Raw genomic sequence first — 17,181 nt, forward strand, 5'->3', positions numbered from 1 at the left:
TTTTAGGATCTGTTTATGAACTTTTTGAAGCGTCAAAGCGGTATATCCGCAGACTGTCAATTAACAGATAGAAATCTCAGATTTCATTAAAATACCTTAATTTTTGTTTCGAGGATGAACTTTGTACGGATTTGGAACAAAATAAAGGTGATTAAATGATGACAGAATCATAATTCTTGAGTGAACTAACTCTTTAAGTGTGGCACTCTTATGTTCATTACTTTAATAGATCCATGTACAAAGAGAAGCTAGCTCGCTGAAGGTGTCATTGAGGAATTTGAGGATATAGTTGGAATGATCCCAACTGAACTTCAAAACCGAACAGGGATAATATCATTTCAGCATTTCTGGAGAACGTAGCCCATTTTTTCCTTCTCCAAGACAAACTAAACCAACAGCCAGAGTGGAAAGCCAGGGATGACGTACTTGCCACCTCAGCAAAACGCATACAAACGCTGAAATGAGCGCGCAAATAATCTGTCACGTCCATCAAGGCGTATTATTGTGCACATACTCTTACCTAGGATGGAATGAACCCGCACTGAGAGCTGCGTACGGAGAATCAAGATGGGCTTTTTGCCTTTCCTGTAGAAAGAAGAAAAAATAAGCAAACTCAATAACTTCCATTCACATAAACGACCAGTTTATGCTTCTCATCAGCATTCTAGGCAAGTTCTATTCACCTGAATTCTTTCACCACTTGAATAATAATGCAGATCGAGCAAAGGACATTGAAAACATATTTTGAATTGGTCATTATTCCAGTTGCAGACACACACACTTTACTGAAGGTTGACTGGAGACAGAGAGTCAGAAAGAGAGAATATGGGTCAGAAGGGATTAAGGTATGGAAAGAGAGGGTATTCAGGCATGGAAACTATGCATCAAGGGTGTTCGTGGCTAGAAATGGACTGCTCCAAGTCTTACGTTTTCTGCACAATGTTCTGTGTGGTTCATACGCCCAGTCACAAAGACACTTAAACATGAACACACACACTCCAGTTTTGTCTTCTATTTTCCAAGTGCTGCTGCTTCAAATGACACGTTTCCTGTTGTCAGTTTTTGAACCTGAAGGAGCTCTGGCTACAATTTTGCCAGCTTACAGATACATACACACCATGTATGCACGCACCCACAAATGCAAACTGTGCACTTAGGAAAAATATGACCACCCAATTAAAAATACTTCATAATGAGAAATGATGGCATTTTCACTGGCATAGAGCAGCTACTAGTCCTCCTTCAACAAGTCACTTTTTGCTATATTTTTCATCCTGTAACATGGTCAACTACTTTTACTTTTGCATTCTGTAGAAAAAAAAAAGACATTGCAAAGTATGGCAATATTTTGCAACACAATAATTAATATTGTTATGCAAAGAATCATTGCGTTGATAATGCTACAATACATTTGGCCTTCTCTGAAAAGTGCAAGTACCATTATATCAATGCATACTCTAATTCTACATGACCAAAATATCAAGTCAGTATAAAGTCCATGGCAGAGGAAAGAGAGGCAATGAGTAAACGTAAAAAAACAAATACTGTATCATTATCCGGACAATTGTATCCCTTAGACTTAAGAGGTTTAGGTGAGTGACACATACACTGGCTACATCTCTTCTTGAGTTTGAGTGCATGAGAGCTGAACATGATTTTAACAGATTTAGCAGTGGTCTCAAGCTTAAACAAATCTTAACTCATGCTGAATCAGTTCTTGATAAAATACAATAGGCTAATGTTCAAAAGATTGAGTTCAGTAAGATAAATAATATTACAAAATATTTTAACATTTAAAACATTTCTATTAATATTTCCCATGTGACGTCAATTTCCTGTGATGTGATTACCTTGCCACTCAAGAAACATTTATTATTATAAATATTGAAAACAGTTGTGCTGCTGCTTAATACATTTGTTGTTACATGTTACATGTAATGACTGTAATAAAAACAGTAAATTATGCATAATTACATGCAATAGTAAATACATGTTGTAGATGTTAATATTACTAACTACTTAATGTAACTACTAGGGGTGGTTAATCTGTCTGATTTCCCGATTCGATTCGATTACGATTATTGAAGTCCCGATTCGATTACAGTCGATTTTCGATTATTAACGATTCTCGATTCTCGATTATTGATTTTCCATTTCACAACAGTAAATTCACTACAGTAAAAATCACAACAATAACAAATTATAACAAACTTCAACATATTCTGAATCTCTATTAACATAAAATATGGATGTCCACGCATCACATGTTACAGCTATCCTACCCGCTTTCTTCAGTGATTCCATGACTTCGGTTTTGGTCTTGTTGTAGAGTGTGGGGATCGCTGTGTCTGTAAAATATCTCCGAGATGGGACGTTGTATCTCGGCTCCAAAGTGTGCAACATAGCGCGAAAGCCCTGGTTCTCAACGACTGGACGCAAATCCTTGGCAATAAAAGTTGCGATTGATTGTGTAATGTGCTTTGCCCTTTCCGAGCCGGGTGGAAGCTTTGACAATATTGTTTCCACGCTTCAGAGTTCCGTCTTTTGCGTTCCGTCAATATTACGTTATTATCGATTTTCAAAAAAAAAAAAAAAAAAAAAATTTTTTTTTTTTTTTTTTTTGAAAATCGATTTTTGGCATTTGTGAATCGATTCAGAATCGTCCACGTCCGCATCGCGATGCATCTAAGAATCGATTTTTTTCCCCACCCCTAGTAACTACACATTTAAATAGTGTAAAAAAAAAAAATCAGGATTTTTTGAGGAATAGAAAGTTAAAAAGAACAGCATTTATTAAAAAAATAAATATTGTTTAACATGATAAATGTCTTTACGGTCACTTTTGGTCAATTTAATGCATCGCTGCTGAATAAAAGTACTAAATAAAATAATATCTTTAATGAAACTGACCCCAAGCTTTTGAGTTGAATCTCTTGCTTAAAAGTACATGCTGCTTTTACATTTACTTTCAATTACTCTTTAGAAATACAACATTCTAGTTTTAAACTGGTTCTCCATAGCAAGACTGAACAAATCTGGGGGGGGGAAATCAGCCATAGTATAAGTATTATTACAGTTCCAAAGTTATGCAATACTTCAGTTTGAGCTGACTCAGAGTTCAAGATCTGCGGTTTAGTGTTTTTGCTCTATTCAGTGTATTCTGAGACGGCCAGTCTAAGCTGTGGTCAGCACACTCACTGCAATGCTGGCTCTGCCTGTGTGAATTCACTCATGCCTTTGGTGTGTCCGATGACTGTGTTACCAAGCAACGCTAGTACATGATTTAGTGAAACTGATACCTGTCATAATTAGGTAAGGCCGAACATTCAGGGGGGTCACAGACGTTCTACATAAGAGTTTGGCACGGTTTAAACAGTATAAATGAATAATAAATAAGCATTAATATTAAATTAGTGATTCTGGTGCAGCCGTTACACACGTTTATTCGAACATTTGTAATATGTCCAAACAAAGTCAAACATCTTTATAAATTAGCCTGTTATTTATATAAGCTGTACTGTCACAGTACCAGTAGTACCATCCCTCTTAAGTGTCATGGTACATCCCAAAAACTGTTACACGGCATACACCTGTGTAGATTTTATTTCATCAGCATTTTGAGCATGATTGAGCATTTAACAATGTAAGAAAAGCGTATCCTTAATGAGACATCAAATACTTATTCAAGATGTTAATATCTTATGGACAACAAACCGACATTTATCTGCTATCAGATGAAAATTTTTGGTAAAATTAGTCATTGTTAAAAAACAAAAAACACAAAATGGGGGAATTCCTCAGCTATACTGTCAAAGACTAAACACAAACACAGAGAGAATAGAGTTATCAGTGCATTTCCTGACTATAACAGAATCAGCAGCGTTGTTTCAATTCGGTTCCATCCGGTCAGAGGAACAAATGGATGGATGTGTAGAGACTGAGACCTACTACAAACATCAAAGAAATGTTCTTGATTTTACTTTGTTCTGCCAGACGCCTTTTAGAATTTTAGCCTACCATCTTTTTGAATTTTTCGAATTTTAGCCTACCATCTTTTCGAATTTTTGCCTACCATCTTTTTGAATTTTTTGAATTTTATTTAGCCTACCATCCTTAACAATGGTAGGCTAAAATTATGTTTTACGTCTAATACTGAAACAAACTACAAACTGAACAAGCTGTCCTTTAGCTAAGGAAAGTTGAGCATTTCACCTACACTAGAGACAAAGACTGAGCCAAAGGTAGAAAGAGAGCAAGAGAAGAAAATGAATCAGTGTGTCACTGTTACTCACAACTTACAGCAGTGCACACTGATTATTTATATAAAAACAACCTCTAATTAAAGATGAAGTGAATTGGATGCAGTTGTATGAACTAAAAACTGAATTTCAATCAATCTCCTGAATCAGCTGAAGGAAAATGTAAATTAATCTTGGGAGCTAAACAATAGTCTAATTAGTATGAAACAAAATAAACTGAATGCCCCTTTCTCACGCACAGACTAAATTAGATCTGGAATAAAAGTTCACTTTTGTGCTTTAAGTATTTTACGAGGTGGTGATTATATAGCAAACATGTACAATGTGATTTTTGAAAGAAAGCAAGCATGAAGGTCCACCACTAACCGTCATTGGGGCGTACCGTAAACAGAATGTACAAAAACTGGCAAATGAGACTTTTACGTTTTGGCGAATTTGTGGCTAATTCGTACAGTTACGAACAGCCATGAGTGTGTGTTGGCTGAAACCCATTCTCTTTCTTAAGTCATGTATCCCAAAGGGTGTGAATTTTAGCAGCTGTACCTTCTATTATTCTATGGACCATGTTATTAAGAATTAATTTATAATCTTAAAGATTAAAGCTTTAATATCAGATCTACAAAGCCAACATACAAATGTTCTACAGGACATGACCATCAAGACGGTTTAGAATGCAATGTCATGATTATAGTCTAATGACATCACCATGTAATAAAAATACGACTAAAGAAAATATCACTTTTTGTATTTGAAAGCTAATGCTGATAAATGTATCCATATATATACATATGCTGATATAAATTCCTCAGAGGTCAACATTGCATTAACCTTTACATTGTTGCACATCCCAAAAAAATAGGATAATCAGTGGTGTTGCAAGCTTTTCTTATCCACTCTCTTCTAAACGCTCTATCATTATGTAGCCACGTTCCCAGCGTCTCTGACTAATGTTGTCCCTCTGGCCTCACTAAGAATATCTGTGTGTGAGTAAGTAACATTCACGTTATGAACGGTTCTCCCAAATTTGGTTCTTGAATGTGACTAAGAACTCTGACTTACCCAAGAATGGAAATATTCCTTCACTTTTACGGAATTTTATGCTGTATTTCCTATTCATTAAAACTATAAGAAGGGTGAAAAGGCGGCAAACATGTTTAAGTCTCTGATGCAGTCTAAGCCATGTCTAAAGTCTTCAAGTCCAAGTCAAGTCTAGGCTTAGATTTGTGACAAAAGACTAAGAATTAAAGGGATAGTTCACCCAAAAATGAAAATTCTGTCATCATTTACTCACCCTCAAGTTGTTTCAAACCTGTATGAGTTTCTTTCGTCTGATGAACACAAAAGAAGATATTTTGAAGAATGTCAGTGACCAGACAGTAGATGGACTTCCCCATTGACTTCCATAGTAGGAAAAAAAAAGATACTATTGAAGTCAATGGGGTCCAGCAACTGTCTGGTCACCGACATTCTTCAAAATATCTTCTTTTGTGTTCATCAGACGAAAGAAACTCATACAGGTTTGAAACAACTTGAGGGTGAGTAAATGATGACAGAATTTTCATTTTTGGGTGAACTATCCCTTTAAGACAGAGTCAAGTCTCGTATACCTCTCGTTGTTATTTTTTAATAGGTTGCAAGTTAGTTTTATAAACTCTGTTGCTGAACAATACTTTTTTCCAAGTATTTCCTTGATTCATTCCTAATTAATAATTTCCTTGAAAAATAATGAACAGGTTTTCCTGTAAATGTCACTATTTAACTTTTTTTTTTTTTTCATGACATAGTGAATGATCCCTTTTATATTTACAATATTTTGAGAAAAAAATTTGTAGACAAAAAGACTGCTTCATAAGGCTCTATTTTAAAGCTGAAGGCAAGTCAGGCAAGTTAGGCAAGTTAAGGATTTGTTTTTTATATGCACGTTTCCATCTCTGGGAAAAGTCAAACTAAGTAAGCGAGAAACAAAGTAAGAGAGAAAGATGATTGGATGGCAAAATGTAAAGTCATTCTTACTCCACATCTTCATAGAGCTGCTCCAGATCATCTCTCTGTTCAGCAAGTGATGAATCCAGATCCAGATAGTTGCCATTAGAAGCCAGTTGCAGTGCACACTCCTCTAACTGAGAGAGAGAGAGAGACAGAGGAACATCACTGCCTAACATGGTTTCATGACAACAAGTAAACAGATGGCTGCTTCATATTAGACTCATGCTTTTTGAATGTGCAACTGGAAGATGAGTCCTTTTTCACATATTTTGATCTGACAAGATACAAACTACACCACAAGTACAAAATAAAAGTGAAAATCCAATCTCAAACATGTAACCCTGGAAACACATTCACATTATAAGCGTATGAAAATGCACTCATTCACAACAATCAGCCATCATTATCAGTCAGCTACTGCAAAAGAGAGGTTATTGTTCTCATATGGCAGTGTTTGATGCAGAGTCACATCTGAAGCTGTGCTGTAATAATGGGTTGATTGAGGAGCTGAGCTTATCTTCTGTTTACAGATCCCACCCTTTCCGCAAGCATCAACTCACTTTCCAGCTCAGGCATTTCTAAAGCTCAAGCATCGGAGACTCTCTCAAAGAGTTACTCACGTTCACCTATATATAATCATGTGTTCAGGCCATTTCTATATCTAATATCTAAGTGGCTGAATCATTTACTTATATTTTTTAAAAAGTCTTCCCATTAATGCCATCATCATCTTAATTCAGGCCGATTTGTGAATGAGCACGAATACAAGAGGCGGGATTTACCAATCATAATCGATCAAATTCAAATCACAGCCAGATGGAGGCATTGCCTCCTCTTACGTCACTTTCCCATTCATTCTCAATTACCCCTCACTAAACCCACCGCACGCTTTAGGGGGGTTCTGTTAAAACTCAATGGGCTCAGGGGAGGCAAGAGAGACATGTCCCGCTCTAACTTTATTGGATGTCACTGTTGAACAGTGTTACTTCAGAAAAACGAGTGACTTATACACTTTTTAATGTCACACTCTGTAATATTTGTATTGTTTTATTTTTAATAGGCTACCGATTCTTTTCTCATCCAGTTTTTTTAGAGGAGAGACTGCCTCCTTGGAGGAAATGCCCCTGATACAAACACACTTGGAAACACAGATCTCTGTGAAGTGGTTTAATGTGCATTGGATCAGCATGCACTGTTCTACTTAGCAATGGTTAAAAAGTTGATCCAGTACCTTTAATAAGGCAGGTGAATGAGGAGCCACCTAACCTAGAAATGTCCTTAAATGAGGACATTGACAATTTAATGACCATTGAAACATTTTAGGCCTAAGTTACTACTAAATGGGCATATTCCATGCATGAATACAGAACACGTTGGTGTTTCACGACTTTTTCCCTTCTTTTTTCCAAGTAGGCTATCAGAGGCACAAATGCCACGTTTTTTTGTTGTGCTGATGATAATTATTAGATATGTTTAGTAAACTTATGAAACAAAATGAACTAACTTCAATTAATAAAAATGTAAGTATTTAACAGTCACATTTTGCGCGCTACCATGATACCATCTTAAATTATTATGGTAACAGTAAAAGAAGCAAACCTCCATGTAAATTAATATAAAAGTAAAAAAAAAAGCATACTTAGTTTGACCTCCTATAATGTTGACGAACAGCATTTCCCCTCAAAAGCACTCAGTTGTGTACGACCCTCCTCCCACTATTACAATATAAACTCTCACACAGTACCAGGTTGATCTATGGACTATTCATTCACATAATGAACCGAGCCCTTTCCAAATGATTATGAATACAAACATTAGCCACATTACATTAGTTTGGCGTTACACATGAATGCCTAAAATAGTCAAGTTTACACGATGACACTTATCAGGCATTCGGCGCAGGTAAGCAGCAGCACCCCTTTATGATGCAAATGAGGTTCACTGACCTTCAAAGGCGCTTCGAGCAGTTTGTGAACACCGGCGATCTGTTCGTTCAACGGCAAATGCTCGTTCAAGTCATACTGCGGAGGTCTGCGGGGCTCGGGGAAATTTGTGCACACAAATGGGTCTGAATCCTCCAGATATTGCACTCGACACGTTATTGTAGCCATGGTTCATCCGTGGTCACAAAATCTAAAAGTTAAAACTCGCTTTCCACCGCAGATTTCTGTTTCTGATAACAAGTCATATAAAGGAGAAAGCGACTGACCCACCACGCGACACTGTCAACACTGAAGTGAAACTCGGGCTGTAGTCAAATTAAAGAGCAGAGCAGTGACGTCATCAGGAAACAGGCCGAATGAACTTCAATGCTGAGTTCGGAACCACACACTCATACTCTAGTCTCTACTATTTATGTCATAGAAAGATATGGTAAAGTATTAGGCTACGAGTAGTATGCAGTTCTTAATAAAATACAAGGACTGATATGAGCTCAGCAGTTCACATGTATGATGTCACTCACTACACACAATTACAGAAGCAATAATAAAACATTTTAAAATGAGACTCAATACGTTATAGGGTATGTTTATTTACAACCTCACATGTTAATTTATAGCAAAATTATTAATTGTGAGTAGGTATAGCGTTCTGAATTGTAAAACAATGTGTTATGGCTCCATCTGCTGGTCAGATAAAGTTTTATTTGTGATGAGTCTGTTTGTATGTTGTTCAAATTTCATGCAAAGCAAATGACTCATCACCAGCCAAAGGATAATCTCTAAATTCCTTAGACACACAGCGCTTCTATAAATACGATTTCCTTATATATCCATGCATACGTGTTAAAAAATTCTCATAAATTTCAATGGATTGGTTTTACATTTCCAAGGTCAACCTGGGGTGCGATATAAGCAGCCAATAAATTCTGACGTTACATCACAATTCAGCGAGACAGCGACACTTAAATTGCGGCCATTAAGTAACGATGCTTTTGGGAAACTCACCCCTGGTTAGAGTTCATATACCGCCTTTAAAGGCACACTATGCAAGATGTGTACCTTAATATAACAGCTTCGAAATCATTTGGTGAAGACCTAGTAATCTGATTCACCATGCTCAAAATACAGCTTGATCTGGTTGGCTGTTAGCTTACAAATAAGGCTGTCAGTACTTATGTTTGTTTTTGACATATGACCAGGACAACTGTTGGTATTCTTTACATATTATAATTTAAATAAATCTTTAAAAAAAGAAGAAAAAAAGAACGACTCTTTGTTTTCTTTTTTTACAAACCAACCAGCCCTTCCAGATTGCCAGGGACAGTTTTAGATAAGTAACTTAATCTACAGACAGAACAGAATATTTGCAATACTTTACAAAATGTTTATTGGTTTTTAAAACCACTTTAAAAAAATCTCAACATCAGTAAGCAGTTTTAATACAAAATAATGAAGAAAATCTTGCAGAAATGTCTTAAATTGATCAAACTACCATAAAGAGTCTGTACATAAACAATAACAACATGGGGAATAGCAAAGGTAAGAAAGAAAGACACAGGAACGGTTAGTTTTACCAGCTCAGTGAATAATAGTCACAATTCTGGCCTGCCTCTTCATTAAAGTAGAAATAGTAGTGCTTGTTCAAAAACAAATGTTCACACTTTAAGCGGAAGGAAATAGTACATGAAGACTTACAAGAAATATATATATATTTTTTTTTTAAATGATCACCAGAACACCAGTCTGAGTTATTTCAAAACAATTCAACAAGTGAATTTTCTTCTGTTGAACAGAAATACTTATGTTACTATAAAGAGTCATGACATTTATGTACAGTGATTCTGAACAAATGCATATTTACGATTTTGATAATGTAATGAACGTTTGATTATTAAACATTCAAATTATTTAATTACTTTCACCTATTTACATGCAAGTACTTCTCACCAAGATCCTCATATGACTCTTTTTTTTACTTGAATCTTTTTTTCCAAAAATCAGTTCTTCAAAACAGTCGACTGAGGCTTCATGTATTGCACTGAAATTTTCAAAGAAGCTCATTGAAGAAATTAGTGCAATAAAAGGAACCACTAGAACTTTGCGGATTTCCAATTTTTACAATTCCAGTGTTAACTGCTAGATCCCTGTTTAACAAAAAAAGAAAAAGATATGCAATCTTGTAATATAAAACCACAATACATATTTTAAAATCCATGCTATATTCCAACACGAAAGCACTCTTCTGCAAAAAAAGCAAAATGCAATAAAAAAAACTGGAAACCAATTAATAATAAATAGAAAACAATGCTTGAAAATTAAAACTCACACATCTATATCTATACAAGAGATGTCTAGTTGTGTAAACTATTAATTGTAACAATTAAAAAAAAAACATAAAAACGTCAAGGACCATTGATCACTATTATCAATATGAATGTTAGTCAAACTGGTAATACATTGACATTTTTTCCCCTTTTATAAATGGAGCTTATTTACAGCGCGTCACAAAGTTCAATAGTCCACTTTCTTCATCCCATAAGAATCGTCCTGCTACAAATACCAGAAGTACGAAGTCTGACATGATCAGTAAATAAAATTCAAGTGCTACAGTGGTCTTATGCAAATGCCACTATGTATTCACAAAACAAATTCCCTTTTCAACCCCACAATCTTGGCCCCATTTCAACCTGGGTGATATTTTCCACAAATTCATTTTAAACCATGCACCTTAAAATCGAGATTATTATCTAATAATTAAATTTGAAAGTGGTGATACTAAAAAGGTAGAATTACTTCAACATTTTTCTCAGTAACTCCAAAAACTTGTCTTTGGTATGGAAGTAAGGCTAAGATGGACTTTAATAACTACCACACTCAGAAACAAAGTGTATGCTCTGATATTCTGAAAGCAGTCTACTAATCAAGTGCGTCAATACAGCATGGTACAGTAATGGCCATTTTAATTAAATGTCTTCATTCCAGCTTTGAAATTAGCACTGAGTTTCTTTATTAGTAATGTGATCTAATTTCAGTTTCCTGATGTTTTTACAGCTGGTACGATCTTTTGATTAAGGGGTAAAGGCTCTTTAATAGTGCATGTTATAAATAAGTTCCTGAATGAAGCGCTCAAGTAGAAAACAGTCATTGAAAATGCCAAAAGGAGGCATGTGCATGAGAGCATATATACGTCAATGAATATCATTTATGCAAACTGCTAAATGACAAGCATCAATTGGGGGGAAATAAAAATATCAAGTCAAAATGTGGCTGATCAACTTTTTCTTAGCCTCATTAATGCATAGTTGACAATAAAACAAACATTTGAGATAGTTTTGACAACTGTCCTATATATTTTTTTTCCCACAACTATAATCCACTTTGGCATTTTGGTTTCAGTTACTACTAACCATTTTTCCTTCTAATTCTTCCATTTAAAATGAGACCTTTTCTCAGCCATTTTCACATTGCAAATGCAATATAAAGGTGCCAGCTAGTGCAATAACCAGTGCCATTATTATTCAATGATTGTGTATAAAAAAAATCCCAGCCTTTTCTGTGGGATCAAATCTGAATGAGCTCTTTAAATCTAGAGACTGGGGGGGGGGGGGGGACCTGAGATGCAGCTCAGGACAGCATATTGCAAAAAAAAAAAAGTCTTACATAGATTTCAATTTAGTTAAATATTAGCATATACCTGTATAACATTAAATAGCAAAAGTGCACTCATTTATTCACTTTGAACATTTATCACCAGCCATCTAACGTAAAAAAAACTTTTAAACTTAAAACTTTTGTGCAAGTAGCTGCATACATCCCAATTGACAGTGGCAATAAGAATAAAGCTGCAAATATCACTTATCTTATTGCACACAAATAGAATTTGTAATGTGAGCCAACAAGTTATTACTTTTTTAACAGCTGCTGCTGGTATAAGTTGAAATATTTAAATATTAAGCATCACCTGAAAGCTTAAAGCTGATGCGATCTTCCCTTATTCTTTGTTTACTGAAGGACGATACAGATGTTACAGTAATATGTTCAAAGTTGTCACTTATGGTTTACTGCAAATGGAAGCACCGATTTTCTTAACAGAGTGAAAAAAGCTAATTAGATGAGGTAAAGTACCCCATACAGCAGGTATATCCTCAAAATACAAATATCTTCTTTAAGATAAAGGGTTAAAAGGAAATTCTTATTTTCCAATGTTCAATACAATGCCCTTTGACTGCAAAATGTTCAAAGGATTATACAAAAAGTTGCGTAAATTAATGCACGAAACAGCGTTGAGGCATAAAAAAAGCTTTCTGATGACTCCTTATGTAAAGCTCTGACGTGGGTTTTCTTTACAAAACCTGGTGGGAAAGAGGAGGCAAAATGTGACAGCACTCCCCGGTTAGACTGTGTTGCTTACTAACCCTTGAGACAAAAACCCAACAATTTTGAAAGCGCAATAATTTCTGTTCAGCCTGGCACTTCAATATGGACCTGTATCACGATGTCCAGGGGCTTACTGTAGTAGGTGGTGCACAACAATGAGGTGAATATATACATCAATGAGATTTAAAAAATGCATACATAGAAACCTATACAAATATAAAAACAACACAAAAGCACAAATTAACCCAACATTTCCACTGTTGCCTGGTCTTTACTTTCCAACCAGTCAAAGCCAGCAGAATTCACAGTCTCGCTGCAAATCTGTTGAAAAAGTGGGTCATTCTTCAGGTCCTCCAGTGTTGAATCTTCATATTGTCCTGGCTGTTGACTAGGGTCAAAAAGAAGGTTGGTGTCCAATGTATTTAAGTCATTTATGCCAACGGTGAGCTCAGAGGTTAGTCGCATATCGCTGGGAAACTCTGAACCCCCAGCACTGACCTTTGATCCTTGACCCACAAGCTGTGAGCTAGCATTCAAGCTTTCCTCATTTAAAAGATCCTTAACAGTTCGGTCTAAATCCAATGGTTGCTGGTGCTGATGTTGTCGGAGGTTTTGCTGTAGAGGCAACAGCATGGCCTGACTCTGCTGTTCCTGCCCAAGGAGCTGCCGTCTGCCTAAGTGCTGTTGCTGTTGTGACGGCTGGTGCTCCCCTGAGGCTGATTGTGCTTGGCTTTCGTCTACAGAGAAACTCATCGGCTCCTCCCTGGCATTTTTCATGAGGTAACCAGGCTTTTGGGACTCAAAGGCTGATGAACGAGGTGAGATCAGAGCTTGGTGGCTGGCACTACCAGGAAAGCTGGGCACTGTGGTGGTCTCTAGAATCTGGGTGAGATTCATGCGGGCAGTGTAGTTGGACGGCATGTTGTTGATTCCGAGGCCACGTACAGAGTCATCTCCATCAACATCCATTTTGCTGATGAGGACATTGGTGATATTTTTGGTATTAATCTGCTGGCCTGATTGCATGGGTAGAACCTCAGACTGCATCATCACGGTGACTGGAACGGACTGACTCCTCTGTGCCATGCTGCTGACACTTACATCAGGGTCAAAGTTAGAAAAGATGTTTAGCACTTCAGGTGTTACAGGTGAGTTGAAAGGAGAGACCACAGAGTGGGGAACATTTGGAGCTTGAGTCCCACTCAAGTTGCGCTGCCTGACTGCCGGGCTAACGCTGCGGCAACGAAATGTTCCAGACCCTGAGGTGGTGCTGGCTTTGTTGTCAAGGGGTGCTGGGACAGCAAAACCCTCTTTCTTGTTGAGGCTAGCCATGCTTGCCACTTGCTGCTGGACAGGTGAAATAGGTGTCAAGCGGCTGATATGCATGTCATGATGTCTGCTTTGCGGTTGACAGGTCTGGCCCGGGATGGCAAAGGCGTGAGGCTTTCGAAAGTGGTCATCTACCAGGTCTTGGTAGCTGGGCAGAATGCTAATGCAACTGTTAGAGTTTCCACCACTGTTATTGTACCCACTGTTCATCCACTCCAGTTTAGTCTTATCTGGATGTGTTGCCATTGGTCTTTGCATGGGCTTGACAGGGCTCGAGGAGACAGTAATTCCGTCGTGGTATCCAGTGATGCTGGAGTTAATCGGAGTAAATGCAAAAGGGTTCCTGCATTCCACTGGGCTGGGTGGGACACTACTGCTGCAGTTGGAGTGTGGCGTGCCAATAGGAGTTTGTCGACTACTTCCAAGAGCACAGTCGACCGGAGTGGTGGGGACTAGGCGCAAACAGGGGCTTTCGTGCATCAATCCCTGGCCGTTTCCCATTATCTCCGAAGTGGGAGTAGGTGTCGGAGTGGGTGTTTGGATTGGGGTGCTGCTGCTATGAGCAGAGCTGTAGTACGGGGTGTTAGTCTGGAAGGTAGACATTATGGTAGTCTGCATGGTTTGATGCTGGCCTTGCAGTGAAATATCCACACAGTTGCTGAAACTTTGTATGCTATTGTTAATTTTCATCTGCTCTTCCATTTGTACAAGTTCCTCGACAATGCTATCCTGGGTCATGTCATCATCATTAAAGGGGTAGTAGCCGACGTTGGCCTGAGTTCCATAGTCAATCATCTGAGCCTGTTGGTTGGCAGAAGAGGGTTGAGCAATCGCAGGAAGATGCTCCATCACTGGGGTGGACATTTGCTTTGACTCAGACACCATTTGTGGACCATAGACTTCTTGATGCGTTTGAGTGCCATCTTGTGGCTCACCATTCCAAAACACACTCTTCAGTTCATATACTGAGGAGTCGGATTGATCTATAAGCAAATTCTGTGAGTTTTTTGTTACTTGTTGTAGCAATGCTTGACCTGGAGCACTAACAGTACGGGTGACCTCAGCTCTACCTTCAATTCCTGTTGAAGATCCTTCCCATCTCCCTTGGGAGATACTTCGTGGCCTGCTAACAGTCTGAAACATGGTGTTCCCTACTGATGTATCCTGACTTGACGTCGAGGGAACAGGAACTCTATAATCCACAACTGATGAAGCGCCTTCCCATCTTCCTTGGTAGGTGCTTTGTGGCCTGCGAATTGTCTGGAAGCCAGTATTCCTGACCGGAGCTGCAGTAGCTTTGCCTATGGCTGTTAGAGATGCACTTTCTGCCCTGATTGGTGTACATGATCTCGGAAATTGCTTTATCATTATTTCAGACTTCTGTTCATCGGATCCACTGGCTGATAACACAGAGATGTGGGCTTTTTTAACAGGTGTTGGGCTCAAATCAGTGCATAAGCCAGGTCTCTTGTGAGGGCTCTTGGATGCCAACACTACATCTTTGGGTGACGTCACAACTGTATTACTGCTGATTGACTGAGTGCTGCTTGTGTTCTGGTACAAAGTGCTTTCATTAGTGTTAAATGTATTATTACTGTCAGCAGCCAGAGTATTGGCACTAAGGAGTGTCCTCCCATTGCATTTGGTCCCCATGTACAATCCCAGAGAGCCCTTGTCAAGAGGAGTAGGTACGCTAGTCGCTCTGGGTTTAAGAATTCCTGACCGTTGTACACCACCAACGGAGTCTGAAGTGGTTGCCAGCCTACTAGTGCCACCCTGCTCTTGACCACCTCCAATTATGGCTTCGATATTTGTTTTAGTGTCGATGACAGGCATTGTGGTTGAACGTCCGGATCTTGCCAAAACAGATGACATTGCAGCTATAGAACCACTGCGAACACGTGTAACTGGCTGTGGATCATCACTGAGGCTGGCAACTCCAGCAGATGAAGGTCTGACTTTGTTGCTGGTGGGAGTATCTGCTGGTGTGTTGGTACCACTGCCATTAGAGCCTAGAGATATGGTCGTCATTTTGACAACATTGACTGAACTGACGTGCGGCGTCGACATTACAGTCTTGATGGGGCTGTTGGTGATAAGCAGGGTTGGCGACCGCAGGGTGATGCCACTTGAGGCAGATGGTTTGGGCAGAATTTGGGCATACCGTTGACGGGCTGACCGGTCGCTTACCGGACTAGCTGGGATGTTATGAGGTGTCTTGGGGCACTGCTTAAGAGGCTGCACTGACTGGGTAACCACTTGAAAGTTTACAGGAAGAACTTTGCTGTCTGCAGCAGCCATAGGAAGAGGGCTAGGAGACGTTAACTGCTTACTCCTCTGAACCTGCAAGAAATACAAAAAGGAAAAAAAGAGAAACATTAGTTAAATAAATATTAGATAAATATTAAATTAAAATTATTTATAACGCCGATCCAAGTGCGCTGAACTGTGTAGAATCTTATATGGTCCAGCGCACTTGGATCGGCGTTCGTAGATCGACTGATAGAGACTGTTTTTCAAAGATGGCTTCTGCCTGTATACGCGAAGTTGACTGTATGTATAAAATATCTTCTTATTAAACTGTCTAGACACTGACAAAGTTCTCAATGCTTCAGTTTGAAGGTAGGGACCCTCATTATGCTACCGTGTTAGTGTGGGGCTATTTTGAGCCTTGTTAGTGGTATTAACAAGCGATTTTTATTTGTCATTACTCTATGCCCAATATACTAGCGTTATACTAGCGTTATAGGCTAAACTGTTTTTAGAGATAAAACTATTTACATTCGATAATCATGAAAACAAATCTCAGATAACGGTTGACTAGGTAACAATGTGTAATTAGACCAAAGGTTCATTTTGCGCCGGAGTTCTCCTTTAATATTAAATTATTTATAAAACTACTGTAATATAAATTCAAATGTTTTTTTGTTTTTATTTTTTTGTGTGTAAAAAAACGTAGTTTACCGTGATGGGACTGGAAACAGCTGCAACCACAATCCCAATAGGTTGAGGCGAAAGAAGAGCAGGACTTCCACAATGTATGCCTGTCCCTGCCCCGGGAGTTATGCCCCCATCTAACCTCCTGGCCTGAGCTTCACCAGGGAGTGGAGAATGTAGTTTCTGTTCCTGCTGCTTCTTCTGTATCTTCCTTTGTAGCTGCTGTTTGGCATCTACTGAGGGTGAGACCAGGGTTTTAACCTGAGGCTGGAATGAGTGTGCATCGGCTGTGGGAGCGAATGCAGATGACTGAATGGACATCTTTGCTCCTGTGGGAAAAAAGAGAATCA

The 17,181-nt window shown here is 38.4% G+C and overlaps 2 protein-coding genes across 17 annotated transcripts in view; both read right to left on the bottom strand.

Moving 5' to 3' along the window:
- fhod1 (formin homology 2 domain containing 1) overlaps positions 1-8,482 on the bottom strand; it is a 46,806-nt gene extending 38,324 nt beyond the window's left edge. For all 15 annotated transcript variants that reach the window (XM_079589683.1, XM_079589685.1, XM_079589693.1 and 12 more), the window contains exons 1-3: positions 8,192-8,482; positions 6,273-6,379; positions 521-585 (exon numbers count right to left, since the gene is read on the bottom strand). In XM_079589683.1, coding sequence (XP_079445809.1) covers positions 521-585; positions 6,273-6,379; positions 8,192-8,356 — 337 coding nt within the window. In that variant the 5' untranslated portion in view covers positions 8,357-8,482. The remainder of the gene's footprint in view (positions 1-520; positions 586-6,272; positions 6,380-8,191) is intronic.
- Positions 8,483-9,533: 1,051 nt separating this feature from the next.
- Positions 9,534-17,181, bottom strand: part of rfx7a (regulatory factor X7a) — a 31,416-nt gene continuing 23,768 nt past the window's right edge. Inside the window, exons 8-9 of one of the 2 annotated variants that reach the window (XM_079605515.1) lie at positions 16,859-17,160; positions 9,534-16,231 (exon numbers count right to left, since the gene is read on the bottom strand). In XM_079605515.1, the coding sequence (XP_079461641.1) occupies positions 12,806-16,231; positions 16,859-17,160 (3,728 nt within the window). In that variant the 3' untranslated portion in view covers positions 9,534-12,805. Of the gene's footprint in view, positions 16,238-16,858; positions 17,161-17,181 lie in introns of both variants that reach the window. The other variant, XM_079605514.1, reaches the window with a different exon arrangement.

The sequence above is a fragment of the Phoxinus phoxinus genome (assembly GCF_949152265.1).
Source record: "Phoxinus phoxinus genome assembly, chromosome: 2".
Lineage (NCBI taxonomy): Eukaryota > Metazoa > Chordata > Actinopteri > Cypriniformes > Leuciscidae > Phoxinus > Phoxinus phoxinus.